Source organism: Coturnix japonica, chromosome 27 (genome assembly GCF_001577835.2).
Source record: "Coturnix japonica isolate 7356 chromosome 27, Coturnix japonica 2.1, whole genome shotgun sequence".
NCBI lineage: Eukaryota > Metazoa > Chordata > Aves > Galliformes > Phasianidae > Coturnix > Coturnix japonica.
The window spans coordinates 2,047,914-2,075,096 of record NC_029542.1 but is presented as its reverse complement, the minus strand read 5'-3'; the positions used below and the strand labels follow the sequence as shown (position 1 = coordinate 2,075,096).

Sequence of the window (27,183 nt, the reverse complement as noted above, 5' to 3'; positions counted from 1 at the left end):
GCACTTTAAAATGGTTTATTAGTACATTTGTGGTATTATTTCCACCAATAAAGGCAGCATGTCCTTGCTGCTCTGTGGCTGTGTGTGCAGTGAGCTTCTGCTTTTCCCTGTGCTCCATCCCATGTTGGGACACGTTACTCCTCTCCCTCTGCCATTTAAAGCAGTGCATGCTCAGAGGCAACACTTCCCAGCCAGCTCCATCCATTACAGCACTGTACTTTCAGAAGTACTGAGTGCCAACCATCTCAGACCATAACCCAGCCCTTCCCTGCTTCAAATACAGACAACCTGAGCCCAGCACAGCAGTGCCTGCAGTTCGGAGCATGTCACTGTTAAACAAAGCTGATGGAGTTGAAGGCAGAGCTCTCTCACCCAGACAGGGACCAGCGCATCAGCTCGACAGGAGCACTGATGCAAGTGGATTGGTGACCTGAGTGCAGGAGACAGCGGGTAACATTTAAGAGGTCACCGGAGTCAAAAGCCAACAAGGCAAAGTCTGAACAGCTCAAGAAATGGAGATGACAGTGACTTGTGTGTGTGTGTGTGAGGAGGAAAGGGGGGAATGGCTGGTTTTGTTTTGGGGGCAGTGAGAAAAGGAGGGCTTCTGTGTTAGACTGTGAGCACCAAGGAGAGCACTGAGCAAAGGACTTTCTCTTTGTAACTAGCAGGTGTTAAATAATGGATAGCTTAGCAATCAGTGCTGTGTGTTACAGGGAAGAGGAGAGCAGAATGGACATGCTCTGAGTAAATATGTGAAGTATCAGGAGAGAACGAGCAGCAGTGTGCATCCATCTGACTTCACGTGGGATGTTTCAGAAACCAGTGGGCTGGCACTCAGAGCTGCTGTGCGCCCCGTGCTTCAAAGCCAGCATCAGGAGCACAGGATTTCCTGAAGACCAACTGTCTATTTAAGCACCTTGGCATCTGTACATCACCCAAAGTGAAATCAGAGGAAGGGGAGCCTCTCACACAGGGCAAAGCAGGGATCAGAGGTATACCAGGAGCCCGTAAACACCAACACAAGCATGCAGGAGAAGCTACAGATCTGCAGAAATCACCTGTCTCTCCCCAGAGGCTGTCGAAGCTGTTGATCTGCGCTCGCTCCACCTCCTCTTCATCTTTTTCTGGAAGGTCGAGCAGGTAGGAGACAATCTAAAACAAAACGACTTGTCAGCTCACCGACCTCGATGCATTATAAATAAACTGCTGACATTTTAACAGGAGCTGCTCTGAATACACTGAGGAGAAGGCACAGAATCTCTGCCTGGAACCCTCAGCTTGAGTTAAACAGAGATCCCAGCAAGGACTCTGCTGTGGCTCCAGCAGTGATTAGGATCAATTATAGACACACACAACATTTGTTCCATCACCAAAGCTGGAAAACTCAGCAAGTTTATCACCAGCTTATAGCTGTGCCTGCAAGCAACTCCCAGCAGGAGCCTGCAGTATATTCTGTAAGCAGACACGTGCATTTAGGGTGTAACAAACATGAAATTGCTTTTTTAAGTTACTAAGGTGGTTTGGGGGAAAACTCTCATTTGCAACATTCTGTGCCCTGTTACAAATGATGTCAGCGTGCAGATCCGTATGGTTTTGAAGTCACATCTGCTTCTAATTGGTTCAGCTCACAGTCACTTTAAGCTAATAGCAATTATCCAGCTTTCTTTAATCAGCTCCTCTGATCTGAGCATGTTATCTATGTTTTTATGGATTATTCAGAACAAAAGCAAAATCTAAAGTCAAGTCAATGACGGCTCCAACCCCCAGCCCCCCTTGCTTGGTATTGTGGCTAGAAATCATGGTTAACCTTTGGTGTCCCATGGAGAGCGATGGGCTGGGAGCCTTACCTCCGTGTAGCCCATGCTGGCTGCGGCAATCAGGGCCTGCTGGATGGCGTGGCTCTTTTTGAACACCCCCTGCTGCTGCCCAGCCATGCTCCAGTCGCATTGGATCAGGAACTTCACCACTTCCAAGTGTCCTCTGAGGGCGGCGTGGACCAGAGCGCACTGACCGTTCTTGTCCAAGTGATCCACCTTGAAAAGAGAAGGCAACAACATGCAGTGAAGCCAAACCTCGGGTGAAACATCTTCCTTCCTGAGTTTCCAGCCCTGGTTTCAGAATCATGCCACGTGTGCAATTCTTCTGGTCACAGTCCCTTCCCTGAGCAGACAGCAGCTCTTCCCAAAGGCAATGCCTGGGACTGAGGCATCCTCTTGGCCACAAGTGTTTACTTTGGCTAAGCTGCCATTTTACTACGGTCTTCTTCAGACTCAAAGGCTGCAAAACTGTTTTCCCTTTGTGTCCTGAAATACAGCAATCACGTTTTCTTGCAATCATGCACACACAATCATCTCCCTTCCCCAGATCCACTCAAGAAAGCAGCTTGTTTCCCAGATACCATCTCAGGATTCATTCAAGGGAGACAGAAATGTCTCAGCTGCAGCCTGACACCCTGATGTGAACCCGATGCAAGCAGAAGTCAATAGGAAACAGATTTCATTTGGCAGCTCTGCAGGAGCTCCTCTGCTCGGCTGCTCAGGACGGGGCACAGTTCAGCAGAATACACCAGCTGGGATTTCTTTGCTACACTTAGGGATACTGAAGGAAAACCTGGGCAAGCTTTTTGCACTGCGTTTACCCCTAAAACTCCTGTTCTCAGCAACAAGTGCCAGGGGCTCACTTGACTCTTAAACTATCCCAAAGAAGTGACATTAAATAATGTTACTTCCTCCCATCCTCATATTATAACAGACAAACAGGGCAAGGTCTGAGAAGTCCCTCAGTCGCTCTGACATTCATAGGGCAGCTTCACAAACCCACGTTTTGCTTTTTGAACTGAAGCTCACCATATAGGGAAACCACTAATTGTTTCCAGGAGGCTTCGCTTCAAATAGCAGCACAACTTTCTTCTCTAACCAAGTATTCAAACGTGACTCATTACATCCAATTAAAACTCCAAACGCTCAGCAGAGAGCTAAACAAAGGGTATTTTTCTAGGATAAGTCTGATAGAAGTTTTTGGATGATGTGTCTCAATGAGGTATTTAAAGAACACTCTGTGCTGCAGGAGCAGCGTTGCCATTTTGGCACTGTGATGCTCAAGGACCAGACCAGACCTCAGCAGGCTGTTAGTGCAGCACAATTAGGCAGCTCCTGCACCAGACCTGCATTCCAGAACACTGGTTACAGACTGCCCGGAGCTGTTTGCCTTTGGTGCTAATGTGACATTTGGACAGGCAATACTCTTTAAGCAGCAAACCCTCTGCAGCAGCACGCTGTGTTCACCTGATAGGGGATGCTCTTTAGCAAGCGGGATGTCCCCTGCCTGCAAGCTCATGTTCTGAGTGTGGAACACTGTATGCCAGCTGCTGGAGGGATGGAGTCATAGAATCACAGAATCTTAGAATGGCCTGGGTTGAAAATCCCACGATGCTCATCCAGTTCCAACCCCCTGCTACGTGCAGGGTCACCAACCAGCAGCCCAGCCTGCCCAGAGCCACATCCAGCCTGGCCTTGAATGCCTGCAGGGATGGAACATCCACAGCCTCCTTGGGCAACCTGTTCCAGTGCGTCACCACCCTCTGCTTGGAAAACTTCTTCCTAATATCCAACCTAAACCTCCCCTGTCTCAGTTTAAAACCATTCCCACTTGTCCTATCACTGCCCACCCTCACAAACAGCCATTCCCCCTCCTGTTTATACGCTCCCTTCAAATACTGGAAGGCCACAATGAGGTCCCTCTGGAGCCTTCTCTTCTCCAAGCTAAACAAGCCCAGATCCCTCAACCTTTCCTCATAGGAGAGGTGCTCCAGCCCTCTGACCATCTTAGTGGCCTCCTCTGGACCTGCTCCATGCCCTTTCTGTGCTGGGGGCTGCAGGTTTGGATGCAGTACTGCAGATGGGGCCTCATAAGAGCTGCGCTAAGGGAGTCACCTTACCTTGGCCCGTTTCTTGCACAGCAACACAACGATGCTCAGGAACCCAGCAGCAGCAGCGTACCCAAGGGGGGTCAGGCCGCTCTCAGAAGCAGCATCCACGTTGGCACCAAACTCCAGGAGCAAAGCCACCATCTCTGTGTAACCCAGGTGGGACTGCACGCACAGAATTGGGGCGTTGTTTAGAACTTCGGTCCGGTAATTCACATTGGCACCTCCTAGAATCAGCAACCGACTGACCTGCAGAGCATTAGGAAAGCACCTGTTAGCTGAGTGTTAAGGATGGGAATGAGTTTACTGTCAGGGCGATACAAGAGTTGAAATCAGAGCCCTTTGTGTGGTTTTAAGCAGATCTAAAGCCAGGAAGATCCTCCTCCTAGTGCTGTGGGGTGGTAGAAGCTCCCTATGGGAGCTCTGGATCCCCTCCAGCTCGCCCCTCCTCACAGTACCTTGATGTTTGGGGTGTAGAGGTTTCTCAGTGATGCCAAAGCCATGGAAAGACCCTCAGTGCTGTAGGAGATCCAAAGCCCTTGCAGGATGGAAGAAGATACTCCAACTTTTTTACTCAGCCCCTGTGAAAAAGAAAAGACAGCGTAGATCCAAGCCCTCACCTTTACACAAGCCCAACCTGGATTAAACCAGGATTAATTCAGTAACCACACTCACACCAATTTAACTGTAATCCCCAAGCTCTGCACAGAATGTTGCTTGCAGGTACCCCAAACCACACCACACTGATCCTCCCAGGCATAAAGATACGGTGCACTTTTAAGATACAAGATGTCAATGAACAAACATTTGCCCTTTGGGGTCAATCAATCAGCTTGTAGGAAACAAGCTGCAAAGTTGCTGCGGCCATCTGCAAGCTCTATGCAAGGCAGGGTGAAGCTGCAAGCAGCCCAAACCTGCTCACCTCCCCCAGAAGATGCTGTGTTGAGAAGCACTGCACGCTTCTATTCTTCTTTTTGTTAAAGCACATCTTATTTTGGCAGAACTGATTCACGGAGTTTCCTTATTATTCACAGGCTTAAACGAGATGACAATGCGTGCTCACAAAAGGATAAATTAAGGAAGCCTTAACATTTCCATATCTAACACCAGACTGCCTCCAACCTTTCCCGTGGGCATGTGAGAGCACTCATAAGCAAGCATCCCTCCTCCTACCAAGGGGACAACTGCTTTGCAACCAATGTGCCTGCAGACAGATCCATGACAGAGGGATGTGTCTGCAGCCCTGATGCATGGACAGCAGTGTCCAGCAGTGCTGTGTGCTGTGGGTACAGCCTGCACAGTGCTGTTCTGCTACTGATTTACCATTAACTCTGATGTTTCCATGGAAACTGTACAGCCATCTCTAGCTCTGCCACAATGCACAAGCCCTGATTTCTGCTTCCTCAGTGCTGTGAGGTCCACAGGACCACAGTGCTCATCCAGTTCCAAGCCCCTGCTGTGTGCAGGGTCACCAACAAGCAGCCCAGGCTGCCCAGAGCCACATCCAGCCTGGCCTTGAATGCCTGCAGGGATGGGGCATCCACAGCCTCCTTGGGCAACTTGTTTGCAACACCTTGTTGCTTGGTTTGTAAATCTGTTTATCTGAAGTTTGGGCCCAGCTGTATCATGACTGAGTGTTTCTGTTCTTGCCCTTCCCATCCATGCCACATTTCCTGGATGGGTTTCCACATAGAATTAAAGAACCACCAAGGCCGGAAAAGACCTACAGGATCATCCAGTCCAACCATCCACCTATCACCAATAGTTCTCACTAAACTACATCCCTCAACACAACGTCTGAACCTTCCTTGAACATCTCCAGGGTTGGTGACACCCCACCTCCCCGTGCAGCCCATTCCAGTGCTTGACTGCTCTTTCAGACAAGTATTTCCTAACATCCAACCTCAGTTTCCTCTGGTGCAACTCAAGGCCATTCCCTCTCATTCTATTGCTAGTTACATAAGAGAAGAGGCTGACCCCCATCTCACAACGTCCCTTCAGGTTGTTACAGAGAGTGATAATGTCTCCCTGGAGCCTCCTCTTCTACACACTGAACAATCCCAGCTCCCTTAGCTGCTCCCCCTAAGACCTGTGCTCTGTTAGGACTGGTGATCACTTTAAGACACTCAAATATTCATACTCATGTATGTTTCCCAAACTGTTTGAGGATGCTTGTGCTCAAGAAGGAACGTCGTTGGGTCCCAGCCTCAGTACCAGCACCGTGCACCGTCCAATGCACAGAGATGGACAATACCGTTCCCTCACTGATTAACCCATGTTTTAGTCTGCTTTCAAGAATTTCTTCCATGCTGTTGCTAATTCTGTAGATCTAATAAAGCACATCTCTTACGGAAGCCCTAAAACAAGGACAGACCAAATGCTGATGGTGTTTGGTAGATTGAACACAACCAGGACGAGGCTGGAGCAAAACTTCCTTTTCCTTACCTTAAAAATATGTGCTTTGAGAATGTGATGTCCCAGTTCGATCGTTTGCTGTCGGTTTAGTTTTCCTTCCTGACGGGAAAACCAGAAGGCAAGCAGTGTGTGGCCACTCCTGGAAAGAGAAGAAGGAAGCACGTCAGTATTTAAAGCCTTCTACCAACAAAAGGGCTTCGGAGAGCAAAGCCTTTGGGAGGCAGAGCTGTAAACCACCAACTCGTTTCCACTTTCTTTGGATTATTGGTGACCACAGGGACCAGGTCATTAGAAGATGCAACCATACAACAAATGCTCCCTGTAAACCTTTCCCCATTTGCTGAAGAAAGCAGCCCAGGCCTTTGCAAGCTGGAGATGCATTTCCCTACTGCAGACATTGCCACTGCCTGCAAAGAACTGGGAGCAAGCGAGGCTTTTCCAAGGTCTCCCAAGTGTTATCTGATCAAAAAAAGAGAGAAGTAATTCTTCTGTGATCAAATATGCAGACCATAATAAGCAAAGCAACTCCTAGCCTTGACATTGAGGGCAGAGAAGAAGTTCAGATTCTTCCATAAGCCCCCGGGTATCCTCAAGGGAGTCCTTTTTAACCCACTTAATTCCTGGAACTAAATAAGAATGTGATTCCATATAAAAGCAACCAAACTCCCTCAAGCCAAACAAAACCAAACACGATATAAGCTGCGGCTTCAGAAGGGCTTTTAAGGACAGGGAATGTTATTAGCTCATCACTGTTTGGTAAAGCAGAAAGTGCTCAGCCTGGCCAAAAGGCATAGAAGCAAGCAGATGTCTGCACAAGGGCAGGGATTTATCTGCATGTCTCTGTCCAAAGAGAACACCAAGCCCAGGTGCTGCCCACACGTTGCTGTGCTGTCAAAGATCTCTGCACAGCAGCAACTAAAGGGACAGAAGGAAAGTTGGTGCAGCAGAAGTGGTAGGATGTGGTTGTAGGATGCTGAGCCATCCTTGGCTCTTTGCATTTCCCTCCCGTTGCTCTTCCCCCCTTGGCTTCCCACTTTTGGAGCAGGAGGGTTGGGGTTGGTCTTGATGATCTTTGGAGATCTTTTCTAACGATTCACTGAATGGGCATGATGGGAATGGGTCAGCTGTTGGACTTGATGATCTTGGAGGTCTCTTCTAACTTTAATGACCCTGTGATTCTGTGAAGATCCAGAAAGTTCTGCCATAACAATGAGCAGCTCCATGCTGACACGCCAGCCTGGCGTCCCCGCTTTGCTGCAGCTGGAGGGCATTTACCCAAGTCTGATCACACGCATGGCTGTTACAAATAAGGCATCTACAAACTCTTCCAGAATCAAGCACAGCATTCATGAGCAATGCATTACCTCTGCAATGTTTCCCAGACCTCGGCTCCAGGCTCCTTGAGAAATACTTGCAGTCACTTGCTCTGTCAGCGCTAATTGCCTGCTAAAGCAGACTCCAACAGCACAGCCTTGCTTTCCTTTCCCTTTCCCCCCACCCCCCTTAACAGAGCAGCGGATGGCAGTAATGATTTCTACATCAAGGAGCTCAGTAAAACGATCTGCTTTGAATTTCGCCACTGCAGAGTTTGCCATCAGAGATTTTCTATTTTTAATGTGTGATTTCTTCTCGTGAAAAATTAATAGTGCTGCCAGCTCAGCTCCCGGAGCCTTTGTTTGCTGCTGCAGATCGTGTATGGCACAGCTCTGGAGCTCTGCATGGTGAGGGATGTGCTCAGGGATGGGCACAGAGAGAAGGAAGGATCCCAAAGCTCGGTGAGAATCAGTCCCTTCCACTTCTGGCCCTATCTGATGTCAAACTCCTGATGTCTCCTCACTGCTGGGCTGGGACTGAACACTGGGGAAACCAGTCCCACCTACACGGCCACAGCATCTTACACATGGCAGGGATGGGGCTGGGGAACGGAGTCTCCAATGCTGCTGGATAAAGACCATGCTGCATCCATGTGTTACTGAGTATGGGGAGCATGTGACATGGCGGTCAGAGGGCTCATCTGTAGGATAACATCCAGGATAACGTACCTGAATCCTCATCAGGAGCTGATCCTGGAGAGCCACTGACATGGGAGAATGGGGGTTCTGAGCACTGCCAGGGGGAACAACAAGGAGGAAACACGGATGGAACCCTTTGGTTCATGGTAACAAAGCAATGATTTAAAAAATACAGAGCAATAAGGAATACAAGAGAGAGAAAAGCATTTCGGAACACTTGCAGAACCTGATTTAATCAAGTTTAAAACCACGGATCCAGAGAGCAAAGATGGAATTCTGCCGTCTCCGCTCAGCTCAAAAAGCTTCCCCCAGATCTTGCTGGTTGCCAGCAGCAGATACTTCATGTTCAGAGTAAATAAGTGATGTCTGAGAGCACGGTGAAAAGACTGCTGGCGTAACTTAATGACCACATTGGGTGGGTTGAATGGGCAGAGCCATCATCTCCCTGTATGCTCTGCAATGACCGCAATGCACGGAGCGCTGGGCTGAAGAGCGCTGACACGTTTTCTGTCCTCATTTCACCTGCTGTAACTTCTCGTATGTAGGATTGCAGCAGGGCGGGGGATGCGACTTGGAAGTGCTTCGCTTCCATTTGCCTGGGAGTGATGTGGAACAACGTCGGGAGCTGCCCTCAGCAAACCTCTGCAAGGCTCTGCTCAGTGAGGATTGGAGGAATGCAATAACAAGAGCAAATTAAGCAACGTTTCGCTCTTCAGTAAGCGCTCGTATTGCCTCCAATTAATTCCACTTCTCTCTCTTTGGTGGCTCAGTGCCACCGAATGGATTACTCAGTGGATATTTCTTCCAGTGAATATTTTCTTCTTTCTTTAGATGTGAAAAGTGGGACAGCGTGCACAAGTTTGCCATCCGGAGAAAGAAAAAATAACAAGACAGAGATTTTATGAGGACAGTAACTGAAGGAAAAACATATTCCAGAAGGGTTCTCCATCTGAACCCTTACACTGCATGTCTAATGAGCCAGTAGTTCGGCTCATGTCCTTTGTGGTGGGAGCAATCACATCTGCTGTTCATCTCATCCCATCATGTAACGTCTCCCTCTTCTCTTCCAACCAACACTGCAGCTGCAGCTCCATCCAAATGTGGGGACGATCCTTGACTTGCCTGACTTATCCCAATGGCTTTAATCACTCCTTTTTCAACTCTGTACTTCTCCATGAGATCAGAGCCAGCACCTGGAAATGCCAGCCATGGGGATGCTTATACGTAGTCTCCAGCATTCACTGTATGGAGTTATTGCCCATTCCTATCACATTCCATGATGTACCAGTTACAAGTCAGGAAGTCAGACAGCTTTATCCTGGAAGTGGCAGAGGAAGGTGAGAAGTTGTGCTCCTGGTGTCAGCAGGGATTGGGTCCTCACCACTTGGTGGACAGACTGTGTTTGCCCATTCAGTGAACAGGAGAGCACCAGGATCCAAATATATGGTGCTCAGCTGTGTTCCCTCTTGATGAGGAAATTAAACCAACAGGAAACATTTCATTGCCCTTCAAATGCACCAGGTACAGAGGGACCCCAACGCCAAACCATGGGTAAACCACTGCTTCCACCATGCCAAAATTAGAGCTGTAGGAATGACTACCAACCACCAAAGCCCGTGGTGATCTGTGAATTGACTACACCAACTCAGCACAGGCTCTGAGCAAGGGCAAACACCAGGACACAAAGTACACAGCTGGACACAGCACAACCACCAGATGCCCAACGATGTAAGGGATTCAAATCAATACAAAACACATTCTTTCCCCTCACCTTCAGTTCAAATGGCATCTGTTTCACGGAGCGAAAAGCATCTCACGTGAGACCAGTTTTTCAGGTTTAAAATGGAAAAGCATTTGGAAAGTCAACCTGGTCTAGAGGGAGGTGACCCTGTCCATAGCAGGGCAGTAGGAACCAGATGATCTTAAAGGTCCCTTCCCAACCCAATCAATTCTACAACTCTATTACTCTATGACAGTTAGGAGCTATCTGTGGACAAGCTTTAAACATCTGATGTACAATGGATGGAGTCTGATCTACTGGTTGGCAACGCAGCCCATGGCAGGGGGTGGAACCAGATGGCATTTAAGCTCACCTCCATCCCAACCATTCTATGACCCTGTGATCCCCACACCTCCCATTTCTGTGTTTGTTGTATAACTTGACTCTTAAAGATAACATTTGCACTGCACTCCTTTCCTACACCCTTCCTAAACCTATTGCCTGGGGACTGCTGGTCAGATCAGCCTTTGCATCAAAAGCAATAAGACACTCATTTGCTTCTAATTCATTCTCCATCACCCTGCTGGGTAAGATGTAAGTACGCAACTTGGAGGAGGATCAAGTCTCTCCTTGCAGCTTGTCTCCTGACAGAAAGGAAAATGCAAAACACCTCCACTGCATTGTGTTACAAGACAGCTCTGCTCGAAACCATGGCAACTGAGCATAGTTATCACTGCTGCTGCTGAGCCAGCCCACACCGAGCCCCATAGAGACAGAGCAGGTTTGGCTCATGGTGTGGAACCGAAGGGAATGGGTGAGGAGCTGCCCTCACCCTCACCTCCAGAGACATCATTTCTTCACTGAGATCCTGTTATTATTAGCTATCTTCTAATAGCTGATCAATTCTTGGTGCACAGCGAACGTTTACTGCAGAACACTCATCTCCTATGTAGCGTTTCTGGGTCTGGTTTCAGACTCAAACAGCTCTGCAGTGCCACACCAACTCCTGTGCTGGGCACCAGCAATCAGGGTCTGAACAATACCAGATGCTGCATGGGTTTTCTTCACCCTTCTTCTGGAAACCAAATCCCAGGCATTTAGGATTTCAGACTAACACCACATCCTGAGATAGATGCAAAAACTCCCAACTGCAGTACTTCAATCCATACACAATCATTTCACTCTGGGGGTCTGCATCTGACTGCAGCCCTTCTACCACCTCACCAACACCAACCACTTCCCACCCCCCACCTCCCTCAGTCCCATCAGCAGCAGCACAGGGATGAAACATTTCATTTCCTAAGTGCTGCAAAAGGACGCAAAAATCACTGCATGGAAGGTTCTGATGAAATCAAAACACAGAACAGCATTACAGGATTTAGGTTAGGAAGTGTCAGAGTGAGTATATAATAAGCAACACTTTTTCATGCTCTGGTCACAATGGATTGGGCTTTTCCCTATGATACTTCATGTTATTTGTTAACTACAACACTTGAAAAACAATGCCAGCAGGGGAAACCATTACTGCAATGCTGTTTGAACCCTGACAAATGCTACCAACAGCCATGGATGCTGGGGGTCCCTGATGGGAGATCTACAGCAATCACGAGCCAACGAGCCCTTGTTCACAGTGAGCCCCAGCACAGAGGGTCAGCAGCCCCACAAGCCAACACAAAAGGTGGAGGCTGGAGATGCACCATTTGTCAGAAGCTTAGACAATGTGGTGATTTCTGGACGTTGTGTTCTTCCTCTTCCATCTCCCCATACTTCCAAGAAGATGGGAATACACTCCCTTCAACACAAGGAGAAAGATGCCCCAGTGGCGGTGCTGCAGCCCCAAAGCCCATCATCCCCATTTCCTTCACGGTGTTCTCAAACCCAAACACTGTGCCAGGGTACATCAATTAAGAACAGCCTCACAGAACCACGTTTCACTTCAAAACTTGGCCAAACAACACTGGCTTCAGCAGCTCCATTCCTCACTGCATCGACACAGAGACAGCAATGAGCTCTGTGCTAACAATGTGCTCCTGCCCCAGCGATGATGAACCCATGCAAGCAGAAAGGAAATCAAAGCTGCAGCCAAATCTGCTCCTGGTGGCTCGGTCAGGGGCAAGCTGTGCTTCTTTTAGAGAAATAAAGTGAAAAATCATCATTTATCTTCATTGTTACTAAGGGTTTACTATGCCCTGAGCTCAACGTCTCAATATTAGCTGGACAGGAGGGTTTTGAGGAGCACAACAGCAGAATCTCAGGGGGTCTGCCCTATTAATCACCCAAATGTATCCTGCTTCATTATCTACCATCAGAGTGTAATGCAATTAGCGTGCATTATACATTAGAGAAATTTATTAGCCTTTCAGTACATACAGACTTGCACTCAAGGCACTGGCAGCCTGTTTTAGCACTGTGTAACTTCTTGCCTCTGGCAAGGCACCTGGTCTGCTGAGTGCTGGCAATCCCATGGGGCCCTACAGATGCCCACATATGCTCAAGTGACCACGTATTTACCACCTGAGAGGTGGAAGCCATCACCTCTCATCCTACCACTGTGAGAATAGGAAGCTCCTGGCCACCTCTGTAAGCACCAGGAAGAACAGTGCTGGGCTCAGGGAACCAAAAACACCTGGATTACACAGCTGCACAACTGGCTGCTATGTGCAGAATGCCACATATGGGGGTGTTCAGCATCAGGGGAGTGTTCTGCAGATGGGTTTCCTTTTCCTGCCAACACAGGATGGCACTGAATTACCTGAACTGCTCCTGTGGTGGTGATCATTGCTCCCAGGCTGCCCATACCCAGGAAGGGGAGCAGATCTCAGCTCCACAGGCATCACAGGCACACACACATTACAAAGAAGGTTGAGAAGAATTCTCCAGCGACAAGCACTTAATGACTCAAGAGGAAGGATATCAAATAGCTGCCATCGATTGATACAGAGCCACTCGCTGCTGTAAGATGCTTTCCAAAGGGTTCACTCGATAGGACTGTTGTGCAGAACCTATTAAAGCAGGTCGGTTTCCCATTGGGAGGAGCTACGTGCTATTTTTCTACTCCAGACTGTTTGCCACAAAATTTAAAGCAGTAAATTACTCTGAGACCGCCAGCAGCTATGGCTGCTTTGATCAACCAGGAGCTGTTTGGTTCCAGCAGACAATGCTGTGTTTCATCAGCCTGGTTGCAGGGCCTAGAGATGCCCCGATAAGGCTGAGAATCCAAGTGTTTCCCTGAGTTTTCTAATCGTATTTTTGGAGATGGGCAGGGAAAAGAGAGCAGAGCTTACAGGGATCAACGACCAGCATTACAGTCAGAGCGTCTGTTTCCACTCTTCAGTAAAAAACAAAAGATAACGCAGTTAATAGTGATCATTGGGCTTACAGAATGTAAATCTAACCATGATTAAATTCTGTTCTCTGTGAGCTAAGCCAGGAGCTCTGCTGCTGTCAGAACAGAGATTACACATGCACTTAAGAGTCCAACATTGCTAAAGCCTGACTCTGTTCCTCATTCTGCTCTCCAAATGACACTTAATAGGACTACAAGGAGCAAGACTTCAAAAAGAAGCCAGCTTCAAAAGATGCATCGATGCTGCTCATCCTTCATCTCCTCATCCCTTATTTTGCGTGGCTGGGAGGGAATGGAGGAAGATTCTCCCTCCTGCCAGAGCTGGGGATGTCAATGCAGCTCCCCCCAGCAGTGCCATAACTGCAGCTTCGAGCTGCCGAGTGTGGACCCTCCGAGGTCCTTCCAGGGCTCAGCTCACCCTGGAGATGACTCTGATGTTTCCTGGCTCATCTGTGTGCCCAGGAAGCACCCACAACTTTCCATGACCAACACATAGGTTTAAGGAGACCAGCACAGATGTAGACCCACACAGTGTGGACAGAAAGCCAAGTAAAAGCAACCTCATCCCATGTGTGACCTCAACCAACGAAGCGGTTCTCAGAACAGAACAGAACACTTTTAGATGAACACACATCCATAAACCCATTTCTCAGAGCGTCTGCTTACCGAGGATCACAAAGAAACTTGGTCTTTTCACCTTCTTCTCTCCAAATAAGCCATTCTCGGAAAGAGGGATGAACAAACATTCGCGTCATGTCTCTACGTTTGATAAGAAACATAGAAAGGTTCTCCATCCTCTGCTGAAAGTCATCCCACTCCAAAGTGCCCTCAATGTTACCTGCATTAATGGCCTGAAAAATATGCTCATCTGTTAAAGGATGCAGAGATGCCACTGCCACATTCAAGAGAGGCATAACCCGATCAAAGGAAGACTGCGTTGGGAACTTCATATTGCACTGCAACAGGTAAACTTCTGACAGAGACACTGGGACTACTTTGTAGCTGGAGCTTTTTAGTACTAGATATCCTTTCTCTATGAGATCAAAAGTGAGTTTCAGGTACAGGTAGGACCCTTGGCTCAAGGTCTTGAGGTGAGAGCTGAGTTTGCCAAAGGTGGTGTTGTCCATTTTGCCGTTCAGTGAGATGTTGTTCTGGATCTCCGAGCTGCTGTGTATCCGATGGAGGATGTAAGCCTGCAGGTCCTGGTCTATGGCTTCGTTCTCTTCCAGTCTATCCAAAAATATTCTGTGGAAGGGCAACAGCTTAATTATTTCCTGCAAAGAAAGAAAACAGAAGTATATTCATTCTGGGAATGCTTATTATTCATTAAGTAAACTTGATTTGTATTACAATAGCACCTCCGAGACTCCTTTAAGACCTTTTCCATCAGAGAAAGCACATGAGAAGGCAGTTTAAGCCCTCAGGACCTCACAACCTCATCTATAATCAAACAGTTTCTGTGTGAGACGTGACTGAAATAAAAATGCAGGATGTGGTTCCTAACACTGCATCCACAAGAAGGACCAGGAAACTGGCACAGAGAGGTGCCCTCATCATCCCCACCCCAGCCCAACCCAACAGCAACGTGCCAACCCTCCTGCTGTCATCTCAGCCATTGAAAGTGGAGGATGTGGAGGTGATAGAAGAGAAATCCCACTGCTGACCCTGACCAACAGGGCAGGTCACAGGGAGTAAGTTCCACTGTTTCCAAGCAATGATGTCTAGCTGGATACCATGGCCAGGGAATCTCTCATTTGCTAAGCTCACCAATGGATGTGCTTATAGAGCAAACCCCCAAATCATTAAATGCTTTTCCAACAGGGTTCTTATGTTATAGGCTCTGTCACTGCATACTGGGGAGAAATGACCCAGCAGAGACTGAGGAGAGCAGCCCCATCTCCTGAATGGTGGTGCAAAACCAAAGCTCACAGTGAAGACAACAGGGGATGCAATTTACCTACCACCAGCAAAGCCTGATACACCCTAAGCTATTCTTTATCACAGCCCATCCTGACAGCCCAGCAGTTCCCAGGACTCAGAGTACCTGTAGACTCGTCCTGACGGTCACAACCAGCTTCAGCCAGGAAGGGAATTTCCCAATCATTTTGCTCAGGAATGATACGATGGTGTCACCATAATCTGGCTTGTGAAATTCAGCCTCGTTTAAACCATCAATTAATATGATGAAATCTTCGTCAGGGATCTTCCTCTCTAAGATGCAAAAAAAAGAGAAGAAAGCATTTCCTTATGAGGCCAAACATGTGGCTACAGAGTACTTTAAGGGTAAGGGAGAAAGAAGATATGGTGACAACCTCTCTCTTATGACACACTAATTGCACATAGGTAGGTCCATGCATACTCAGCTTCCATCCTCAGAAAATAGGTATTTTAATGAATGAACACTCATTGCCAACATGAGCTGTCCACAATACTCCAGGGAGTTGAGTGGAATCCCATTCTGTCCCAGCCTGACGTTACCAAGTTGCATTTAGTTCTGAACGTACCACTAATAGCCATATGAAAAACACACAGTTTGCATTAAAGTCACCAGAGATCCTTTTTCAGCTGACTCCCTCATAAGCTCATTGGATGCACCTGGAAACACACTTTATGGCTCTGAAATCATGGAGTGAGTGGAGCCTGAGTTTTATATCCATATATCATGTTTCTCATAAAGCCCAAAGGAGGAAGCAGAGAGAGGGGAAGAATCCCTACTTTGTTCTCCTATATATTATTTAAATTCCTTGAGATTAAATATATACACATATTGGAGAAACATGAATATAAGTTTCTCAGTGATATCCATCATTAACCATTAAGCAACAATTTTGCCCCAGCACCATTAAAACTCCATCAGCACCTTGTAAAAGACCTGCTGATATATTTACAGTGCCTTAAACGTTATAGATCTTAAAACCAATTTCCAGACATTGCTCGTTTTGTTGCAGAACTCTTAGTAGCCATCAGCCTGCCAGCACTCCCCATCTGCAGAGCTGGAAGATATGGAGAGCCCTGATTCCATATTTCCATCCCCCAATAACTTGGGACCAGCTGGAGGTCAACCTGTGTGGCAAGAGAAACAAGCATCCTCCAAAATGCCCTATAACCCAGAGCTGAAATACCTCGCAATGAGTTACCCAGCTCATTTTCCTGCATGGCAGTGGCTCCCAACCCAGGACTGCTGGGAGGAAGGAGCAGCCCCACTCCTCCTACGGTGACATTTGTGCATGCCAAGAAAACAAAGTGCTGTGTTTGTGCTGGCTCTGCATACCCCCATGCCCAGGAGAACCACACGCATTGGGTGCACGCTGCTGCTCTGCACTTTGGGCCATTTCTGCAAGCTGCTCTGAACAACAGGGCTTCAAATCAGGTAGATGCGATGTTTGCTCAGATGTGGTGATAGGAAGGGTCAGAAAAGAAACTAATGTGGACTATTTGTGAGGCCGATGACAACAGACACCATTTTGCAGGACAACAGAGCCCTGAACTCTGCAGCACTCTGACAGCTTTCATGACAATGAGCAAAGACCTTCAGTGCAGTGACTGTCACAATGAGTTAGTGACATCTCGGGTGAGGAGGAAAGGAAAGGAGACAAAATCAATGCTGCTTTGGGAAAGCTCTGAGATCAGCAGTCAGCATCTGATCTGTTAGCAGCTGCCTTAGAAGCTTCAGACAGCATGTCTATAAACTCCTATGGTATCAGTCCTTCTGCTGAAAGCTTCCAATTCTCAAGAGCCTATTAAATAAAGAGAAGGAAAAAACACTCCCGCCCCCCAAAAAATATGAAACAAAATATGTTGTCATGTGCAGGGTTGTGTATGGAAACTGTCGTGTGTTTTTACCTTCAGAGCTGCGAGGCCACATTCACATGGGTGGACAGTGATAGAACAAGGAGGGATAGTTTTAAACTGAGATGGGGGGGGGGTTGGGTTGGATCTTAGGAGGAAGTTTTTCACCCAGAGGGTGGTGATGCACTGGAACAGGTTGCCCAAGGAGGCTGCGGATGTTCCATCCCTGCAGGCATTCAAGGCCAGGCTGGATGTGGCTCTGGGCAGCCTGGGCTGCTGGTTGGTGACCCTGCACACAGCAGGGGGTTGGAACTGGATGAGCATTGTGGGCTGTTCAACCCAGGCCATTCTATGATTCTGTGATTTGGGATGGGGAAGAAAACAAGAACACGCTGCCATCAGCATTTCGTTTTTGGCTCTGAATTACACCCCAGGAGAGGAGGGGCTGCCAGCCTTGCAGATAAGTGTAGTGACAATTTCAGCTCCTCCACGTCTCACCCCCCCACCTGCAGCTCCTGACCGCTGCTGGGTTTAAATGCACAGATGCAAGAAAGCACTTCAAAACAAACAAAGTGGCATCAGGGAGCAAAGAGAAAGCAAAGCATAGGGAGCACCATCCCCATACCTTTGTGCAGGTTCTCCAAGGGCTCCAGGATCCCCCTGCGGAAGGAGGCCATGGGGTCCTGCACGCAGGAGCGGAGGCTCAGCATGCTCTGCAGGTGAGGCTCACGCAGCAGCTGCTCCCGGTAGGCAACGAATTGGGGTGAGCGACACAGCAGCGCGGCCACGTTGTGCACAAACTCGGGCACCAGGCAGGTGTAGGCATTGTCTGCCTGGCAGTAGTGGTAGGCGACAACCTGCAAGAGAGAGAAGGAAGGATGAATACACCTCTGCCAGAGCTGGGATGAGCTGCAAACCACGGCACTGCGTGATTATGATGCACTCTGGCAGGTGAGCTCTTTGAGGATCCCCAGCATTAAGTGCTCATGACAGGGATCCAGATGAACCAACACTGATCCTGAGAATGACCAGAGCTGCCATACAGGGAGCAATGCAATTCTGCTGGTGCTGCTCCTCAGGCAGGCACTGACAGCACTCCCAGCTCCACGCAGCAGCTGGTAAGGGTTTGGGATTGCTTTCTTCCACTTACTTCTTGCTGGCTGCTCCCCAGTGCTGGGTGCTGGGAGGCCACTGCATGGCTTCTGTTGGAGCAGAGCACCGTGCACAGCAGCAGCTGCAAGCAACGGGTCCCACGAACAATGAGAGCACAGTGCTGTGCATCACCCATCTGCCACCATGCAGCTCTTCATTCAGAAAACACGGGGAAAAAATAGAAGAAACCTTCCTCTTCTCCTCGATCAACTCATTTTCCCAGGTCTTTGCAATCTGCCAGGCTACTCCTTCAAGCATCACACCTGCATATGTGTGCCTAAGCTCTACTGGATACCTCACAACAGAACTTATGCTACCATGTACTCATTGCATCAAGCTGGAATAAAGGCAGTGATGTCCTTCCCATTTATTTGGGGATTATAACTGTGATTCCTGCAGTATAAAGGTCTTGAATCACCCTCCCTTGATGCCACGTTCCTGGTAACAGAAACCAAACTCCTACATGCAGAGCTCTAAGCTCCAGCACAATATGCAGACCCAAAAATGAAGGTTCCTTCATTATGAGAGGCTCATTACCTTTATCCAGGAGCCTAAGGAGCCATATCATGGGAAAGGGGACTGAGCTGTCCTTGGAGGGGACACATATTCTTCTTCTGGAATACACCCACAGTTACAGCACAGCTCATAGGAACACACTACATCCATCCACTCCTGATACCCAGGATTGAATCATGAGCATACTGACGGTGCTTATAAAATCAATGCAGTGCTTAAGGGACGGACCTAAGATGCACCAGTAAGCAGGGAGGACTTCAGAAGGGCCCCAAAGGAAAGGTGCTACAGTGCTCTCAGAAATGCAACTGCACAACATCAGCTTGATGGTATTTATTCTCCATGACATTTTCTCTACTTCAGACCCAAAAGAGGCTGCCAAAAGTGAGTGTGGTGCTGGGAAGCAGGCGGCCTGCCTATCTCAGAGCTGCCTGCCAAGCAGCTCCCTCATCCTATAAACTCCCAAAGCTTTCAGAATGTTTCCCTGTTCAACCTTCAGAACAAGACTGGGTTTTACATGGAAAGCTAAAGGAGGAGACCTGAGGATAACCTGAAACGAATGCTACTCTGGCTGTGATTCTGACTGTAACAACAGCCTTACTCACCCAGACAAGCACATTAATGATGTTATAAGGCTTGAGAAACACCAGACACAGGGAAGGTGGACGCTGCCTCTCCTGGTCCATGGCCTATGCCCATAGGTACCAACACAACCCCACACCTCCTGATGTGGGGTCAGGGAGCTCCTGAACCTTCCCTTCCTCAGGAGAGTCACACTGACTCATCTCCCTAACTGTAAAAGCAGGATTAAGAAGTAAATTATCCATATACTCTTCAGGTATTAAACCCAGAAAGCCTTCTGTCCCCATTTTTCCCAACACCAGCCATGTTCTTCTCTCCACCACATCTTCCATGTTTCCCTCTACCCAAACTCCTGTACCCATCACAATCCTGACTGCCTTCACTCTGCCCTGCTTCACTCTGTCCTCACTCACCCTTTCCAGGATGCTGTGTTTGGAAGCTCTGTCCTTCCTGCATCTCTCCCTGCCCCCCAGCCCTGCACGCTGCTTGCTAGGGCTGCACTCCCCACTTCAGCTGCTTTGTGCTACATGGGCATTCAACTTTGCTGAACCCAAGGGGGATTCTGATTCAGCTGAGAAAGAACTGCATGCAATGAGGAATTAAAAAAGAAGGAGATTTCCTCATATAGATCAGATCTACGAGAACAGCTATTTGAAGAAAAAGGATGACACGTGTTAAAAGCAGCACAGCTATTCCGAGAGTAACAGAAGATGCTGTTGGAACAGGAGGGAGAGCTATGGGAAAGCAGCAGGAAGAGGACAGAAAGGGCAGAGTGGGGGAAATAAGGCACAGAAGAGACTGTGCATCACCTATAAAGTACAGAGGAGCAAAGAGAGTGAGTGGAGGGGGAGAGGGGAGAGGAGAGCTTAGATGGACAGGTCAGGAGCAAGAACATGGGGCTGGGAGGGCAGTGTGCCTCAAAGGAGAAAGGGGCTGAGATGGCACAGGGGAAACAAGTTATTTTTACTTAACAGGACAGGCCAATTCAAAGGAGTTCTCTGGCACTATTTGTGACGAGTAATATCCTCCCTTTCAGAAGCTTTCCTTTGCCATCATGCTCTGCTTGCCCTGACTTATCCTCCTCCAGCCCCCATCTGGATGAACCCCACATCCCTGCACCCACAGCAACACCCTCCCCCCCTTAGTACCTCCCCCTGCTCCCAACCAACCACTTCAGCACTGTATTCTAACCACATTTCTGCCCCTACTAAGACTGATCTCCTTTTGACCCGTACAAAACAGCTTCGAGTCAATGTGCTTCCACCTGCCAAAAGGCTGCCTGCCACTCAGAACGTTGGCTGTCATCATATAAATAGAGATCAGCGTGTCTGTGTTTTATTCGCTGCACATGACTGTGTGTGGATGGAGTGACCCAGTTTATGGGGAATGCTCATTACTTTTACATAGCTGAGTTTGCCAGCAAATGCCCTCTGAAGCTCATTAATGTCACAGGGCTCAGAGGAACGAACCCTGCCACCTCTGCACGAGGTGGGAGGGCTCCTTTCTTTCCACAGCCCGCAGCAATGGTAGTGATGCTCTGCCTTGTGGCTAGAAGGATGGGGAAAGAAGTCAGCACTGTGCTCAGCATCAGCAGAGCGAGCTATGCAATGAAAGAGCAGCTCCCCAGCAATGTGTATGGGATCATCCATTAGTGTCGTGCTGCCCTTCAGGCTCATCTGTTTAAGTGCTGCACCCAAAAGCAGCCAGAAGCCCAGCAAAGATGGCTTTCAGTGGTTATTTAAACCACGTACTGAAGCCATTAACAATCCTGTGTGAATAAAGGACAAAACCTTCAGGGATAGTGGGGAAGTGATCCCAACCAGAGGGGACACGGCCACACTTCTCCCTCTCCTGAGCTGAACCCATTGTGCCGTGGCTGTCAGCCCTTACTGAGATGCAGAGATCACTGGGATGTGCCTCTGTGCTGCTCAGACAACCACAAAGCTCATCCAGTTCCAGCCCCCTGCTGTGTGCAGGGTCACCAACCAGCAGCCCAGGCTGCCCAGAGCCACATCCAGCCTGGCCTTGAATGCCTGCAGGGATGGGGCATCCACAGCCTCCTTGGGCAACTTGTTCCAGTGCGTCACCACCCTCTGGGTGAAAAACTTCCTCCTAAGATCCAACCTCAACCTCCCCTGTCTCAGCTTGAAACCATTCCCCTTGTCCTATTGCTACCCACCCCCACAAACAGCCATTCCCTCTCCTGTTTATACGCTCCTTTCAAACTCTGGAAAGGCCTTTCAAATACTGGAGCAACCTTGCAGTTGCTCTGTACAATCAGGCAATACATTTACAAGCACTGAGGAACCCAGATGAGTTTAAGAACACAGAGCTCTGCTCTGCCATGCTCAGCACACCAGAACGCTGCTGTGAATCTCCTGCAGGATAAGCCCTGGTTGTGCAGCCTCCGTGGCTCTGCTGAGATCTGGCAGCTGCTCAGCAGCCCTGTGAGCTTATTTCCATAACGTGTGCATATACATATTAGAAGAAAAAGCCAACCAAGCACGTTGCCAGGAATGCTCATGGTGTCAGGGTGGGTGCTGCAAGTCGAGGAGCTTTGCTTGTGGCTCAGATCTGTCAAGACAAACCCTGCTGTCCTCCCTCCCTCTCCAAGGCACAGAGCACTGCAGTGGGCTGGGATGGAGCAGAGGTGGAAGAGGAGCTTTGCAGGCAGGAGCTGCCCAGTAGACTGCACTGCATGGCCAGGGGACGTCTATGGCTCTGCTGCTTCCACTCCTCTGGGGCTGGAGGGGAAAAAGGGCTCTGTGCCAGCAAGGTTCCCAGCAAGAGGATTAATGCTGCCTTTAAAAAATATATTGGGAAGCTGATTGACGGATATCTCTGCTAAGAAGCAATTCACATTGCCACACATTCAATACTGCCATGAAATGGGAGGTGGTTTTTGCAGTTCCATGCTTCCTGGTGCACTTCTACATCCCTCCCTAAACAGCAGCACCCAATACAAGCCTCCAATGCAGCCTGGGGATGGCAGCAGGACTTGGAGCTTTGCCTGTCCCTCAGCATTCCCTATGAGTGCCAGCAGCACGGGGCTGCAGTGCTTATACACAGCATCACTGCACTTCCAGCACCTTCTGTGCTAATCCCTTTGGGTGGCAATCACAGCACTTCCACTCACAGCACCTCAGGAAGATGGAGGGGTAGGGGAAGAAATGACAAAAGGAACACGGCAACCTCAAGTTTTAAGCTCCTTGTTTTCTTTCATTCTTTCAAGAGAAACTTGCTGCAGCCCCCAGAGTGCACCCGACCTTTCCTACCACGACTGCTGCTCACACAACAGAACCCATTTCTGACCCAAGGGAGGGCAGCAATACCATGAATCCAACAGCAACCAGCAGGGCTGCACAGCCTGGAAAGCAGAAGAGGGACATGCACACGCTGTTATCTACCTCCTACATCTGATTTATGGCTCCTAAAACACTCCTGCTGATTGTGGCTGTCCATCACTGTCACCACTTTTTTTCCCCCTTCAATTCTGACCCGCTGCATTAAAGCAGCGACTACTGAACGTGTGCACAAGAACCATTATTCCAACAGCCCAACCCTAAGGGTCACCCTTTCTTCTGCAGCCAATGGAACAACAAAAGCTTTAAGCAGGCTGCCAGGAATCCATATTTCATTCCTCAGCTCCTGATGCAGGAATGTGCTCTGCTCTCCCTTCCTCCTGAACCAAAGCATTTCCCCTTTTCTTTTTCAGATGGGCTTTTGCTCTGGGCTCAGAGTTGAGCTTCGCAATGTGTTTTCCTGCCCTGTTGGAGCACGTGGCCTCAGACCCTCAGTTGCCTTTAACCACAACTGCTGACCGAGACCATTAAGGGCATTTGCTCTATTTTAGATTTCAGCACCTTCAAAGCCTCAAGCAACCAACACATGTTCATGATTTCTCAATGGCAACTTAGACACGTGTGACCGAGTTTCCGACCAAGGGGATCACACACAGAACAAAGAGCTCAGAACTGTTATTTTAATGGATTTTCAATTACGTTGCCAGGTCAGTAATCCTTTTTCTCCCGGTGTCACTCAGAGACTTCAAAACCCGCAGCTGTGGAGGAACAGGCACTGTTTGTTTTATCTGGGAGGACATCACACAGCACTGCTCCTTCTGTGCAAACCCATGTTATTTGCTGCTGACAGCATGCATCCATCAGTGGTGGTGCTGAGCTCCACTCCGGACATTACCAGGAGTGCATTACAACATCCAGCCATCCCTTTGACCAACACCCTGACTCCATTTCATTTGCCTTTACTTCCCTTCCTGAGGTTTGCTGATCCATCTGTAACACGCTGAGCTGCTCCAATGCAATAAAACCAGAACTGCTATTGCTATGGAACTGAAACATGGAAGCTGAGAGAAACCAAACCCCAAAGCCTGCTATGTTTTCAGTAGAAGTCTGTTTGTAATAGGATGTGATGCTTTGAATCAGGATTTGAATGCGTGCTGAACTGCAGTAGCTCCATACAAGCCTGTGTGGTGTTGGAGCCCAATGACCTTCCAAACAAAGCCACTCAATGGCTCTGAGCTGCTGAAGCACAACCAGCTGCCCATTATATACCCTTCCCAACATGGACACCCAAGGATGGTTGGCTGCATGGACCACTTCCCTATCTGTAACAGGAAAGCAGAGCAGGCCAAGGAGATGCTGATCTCCAAGGAGCCCACGGAGGCTTCACAGCAGCACAGGGAATGGATCCCAACCTCCTGCATGGCACTATGAAGCTTCCCCAAGTTCCTGCATGCCGTGTCAGCCACCTGAGCACAAGAAGCCATTCCCAGACCCTCCAGATCAGCTCATCAGCCCCAGCATCCACCTGCTCAGGGCAGCCTCATGTTGGAAGGAAACAGTGACATTTACTTCTGTCTCCATTTCCAGCAGTGGAGACCAATTGGGAGATGAAGAATTGCAGCAGAACGCTGCAGTCCTGCAGTGAGCACTGGACATGGCACATCTCCCCAACCTTTGGCTGTGGGATAAATGGGGCTTTGAAACCCCTTCCTAAAGGGGTGCGCAGCCAATCTATTTTAACTTCATGTTTTGGCTACGAAGATTGTTCCTTACTCTTTTAACCAGAGATGCAAAAAAGCTTCAGTGCCTCTTTTGTGCTCCAGCTATGACACACAGCTTGAAAAAGCCGTGTCCCTCACCTTCTTCAGTGGGAAACCGAAGCTAAAACTGCACTCATTTATCAGTTATGTATCCAGCAGGATTACTGGAGCACTCAGGGGGAAGAAAGTCTGGACAGATTAGGTGCTTGAGGCAGAGATAGCACACATTACTGCCTTCTGGCAGCCTGTAATGCTGAGGATTGACAAGAAGCACGATGACTAACGCACTCTGAATGAAAGCAGAGCTGCCTGCTGCATTCCTTTCAAGAGCTCCATGTGGAAGAGGAGAATATCAAGTCCCAGTATTTATTTACCCAGCAATCGCACACTCCCTGCCTTTGCCATCTGGGTGCAGCAGAAAGCAGACAGCACAAGGCAGTATGTGGCTCTGAAAGCCAAGCAAAACACGTCCCGGTGGTGACAGAGAACAAAGACTTTGCTTGGTATTTTCCTATCCAAAAGGGAACAGGCAACAGGAAAGCATCACTGCTCACATCCTGCAAACCCTGGGGGAGGAGCAGCCCCCTTGGATTTCACAGCAACACAATGGCACCTTACCAGCATCACAAAATAGGGCTAAACCCCAGGACCACAGTGAAACATGAGCTGCACAGCTCACCCCCACTAACAAACACCACTACATACAGCCTGCACTTATCAGAACACCAAAGCATTTGGGTACTGCTCACAAAAGGCTGCGATCTGCTCTGCATCATCCATGTGCAACCTGTGCAGCAAGCTCCTCTCCTGCTGTTTGAAACCAACCCCTTTCAAAGGGAAGCACCGAGCAATCTGCTTTCCACTGCTAAAGAAAAGCAATGGTAACTCTGGCAGCTGTGCCATCCCGTAACGCATCTGCTATTGTAATGGTGGCTGGAAAAGATCAAGTCTCAGAATTAGAAGTGAGTGTACTCGGTGTAATGGGAATTCCTTCCTACAGAACAAACTTTCTGTGGCTAATAAAACTCCTTCCAGGAGTTCTTCCTCTCTGCTTCCCCAATATGACTTTGAATGCGCACTCTTCCCAGCGCCCAAAGCGATGCAGGACAGGAGAGCTTCCAAGAGATCCCATGACAAAAGAGAGGTTCCTGAGGCCTGCAGCCATCCCAAATGATGCCCTACCTGGGAAGCGAGCCTCCTCATGGCCTCCTCCTGGCGCCGGCGCATCTCGGGGGTCCCCGGGCAGCTCCCGCTGGCGATGGAGGAGTGAGCAGAAGGCGGCTGGGTTAAGGGCAGCTCTCTGTTTGCATCCACATCTGTCTCAAAGAAAGAGGTTAGGAACTGCTGAGGGATGAGAATAGCCAACACAGCCACATAGAGGAATCACCTCTGCCACATGTGCTTCTCATTGCATTTTATCTCTTGCACTTCAGCAAAGCAGGAAGCTTTAAAAGCACAACACTTCACCCACCTGGCCTTTCTGGTTAATATTCCCAACCCACTCATCTTCACACTCATAGGTACTCAGAGTATTACTGAATGACATTAAGACATGCAGAACTTGGTGATGCCTAATTACTGACTTATTAGTTATAGGAATGCTTTAAAAGCAGCAGTCTGAAGAACAGACTGCTGGCAGAGGATTGGCCTGGATGGATTGCTGCAGTGCATCCTTGAGTTCAACCTGAAATGGTAATGGAAACAATGACCCAATTAATGGCAAACAACGAAGGAGGATGAGCCAGGAATCAATGGTACAAGGCTGCATTTATTCCAGTTTGCTAAGGCTGATAACACAAGTGCTGCAGTACAGTCAGGGCACCCAATTAGCATTTATTGCTCAACACAGAGTGCTACAGACTTCTTTCAGCCTGTGAAATCTGTAGAGCAGTTTTATCTTCTGGAGCTGCACTCCGGGCCTGTGGAGGCCTTAGGAAATAAAACCCATCAACTGAGTGATTCTTAGGTTCTCACCCCAGTGACTGACACCAAGGAATCACTCAGCTCTAACCTAATGGGCACATCTGAGTGTGAACTCAAGGGCTGCTTTGGGTGAGCAAAGATCTCTTCCTTTGTGCATGAAGGCTGTTCAGTGCAAAACAGTCTTTTAAACCCCACAACCCTCCCCAGCAGACTGGGGAGACGTGCAGCCTCTACTCTGCAGAGTTACAGCTAAAATACAGAAACCATGCCTGCCTTTCACCCTGCATTGCTGGGTTAGTGCTGACAAGTGGCACTCCTCAACATGGCACCAAGCAGTGACATCTCAGATATCTCTCCATGGCTCAGAGCACGGGATTCCAGTAAACAGATTTAACTACAGAGTCTGTGAGATACAGTGACCTGGATCCTTGAAGATACTGTTAGGTACAGAGCCTGGTATTTTTAGTCCTGTCTTATTCACTTACTGGAAGCAGAGTGGTTGGAAAACGCTGCCATCCCAACCGGCAAATGCACTGGGGCAGAGTGATGGGAACTGGATGGGACTGGGAGGCAGAGCAGCCCTGGCTGCCAAACCCACACGGGTTGGGACTCACCCTGGGCTTCTACAGCATCACACACTGAGTCTGTATGGGAAAGGAGGGCAACAACATGACAGAATGGCTTGGGTTGGAAGGGACCCCAAAGAGCACTGGGATCCAAACCCTGCCACAGCAGGGTCACCGA

The 27,183-nt window shown here is 48.7% G+C and overlaps 1 protein-coding gene across 16 annotated transcripts in view; it reads right to left on the bottom strand.

Moving 5' to 3' along the window:
* The window catches only part of TANC2 (tetratricopeptide repeat, ankyrin repeat and coiled-coil containing 2), a 139,617-nt gene that overhangs the window by 21,697 nt on the left and 90,737 nt on the right, over nt 1-27,183 (bottom strand). For all 16 annotated transcript variants that reach the window (XM_015885745.2, XM_015885749.2, XM_015885744.2 and 13 more), the window contains 9 exons: nt 25,699-25,832; nt 17,833-18,064; nt 15,463-15,629; nt 14,085-14,692; nt 6,371-6,479; nt 4,384-4,506; nt 3,938-4,174; nt 1,848-2,033; nt 1,059-1,152 (listed from right to left, as the gene is read on the bottom strand). In XM_015885745.2, the coding sequence (XP_015741231.1) occupies nt 1,059-1,152; nt 1,848-2,033; nt 3,938-4,174; nt 4,384-4,506; nt 6,371-6,479; nt 14,085-14,692; nt 15,463-15,629; nt 17,833-18,064; nt 25,699-25,832 (1,890 nt within the window). The remainder of the gene's footprint in view (nt 1-1,058; nt 1,153-1,847; nt 2,034-3,937; nt 4,175-4,383; nt 4,507-6,370; nt 6,480-14,084; nt 14,693-15,462; nt 15,630-17,832; nt 18,065-25,698; nt 25,833-27,183) is intronic.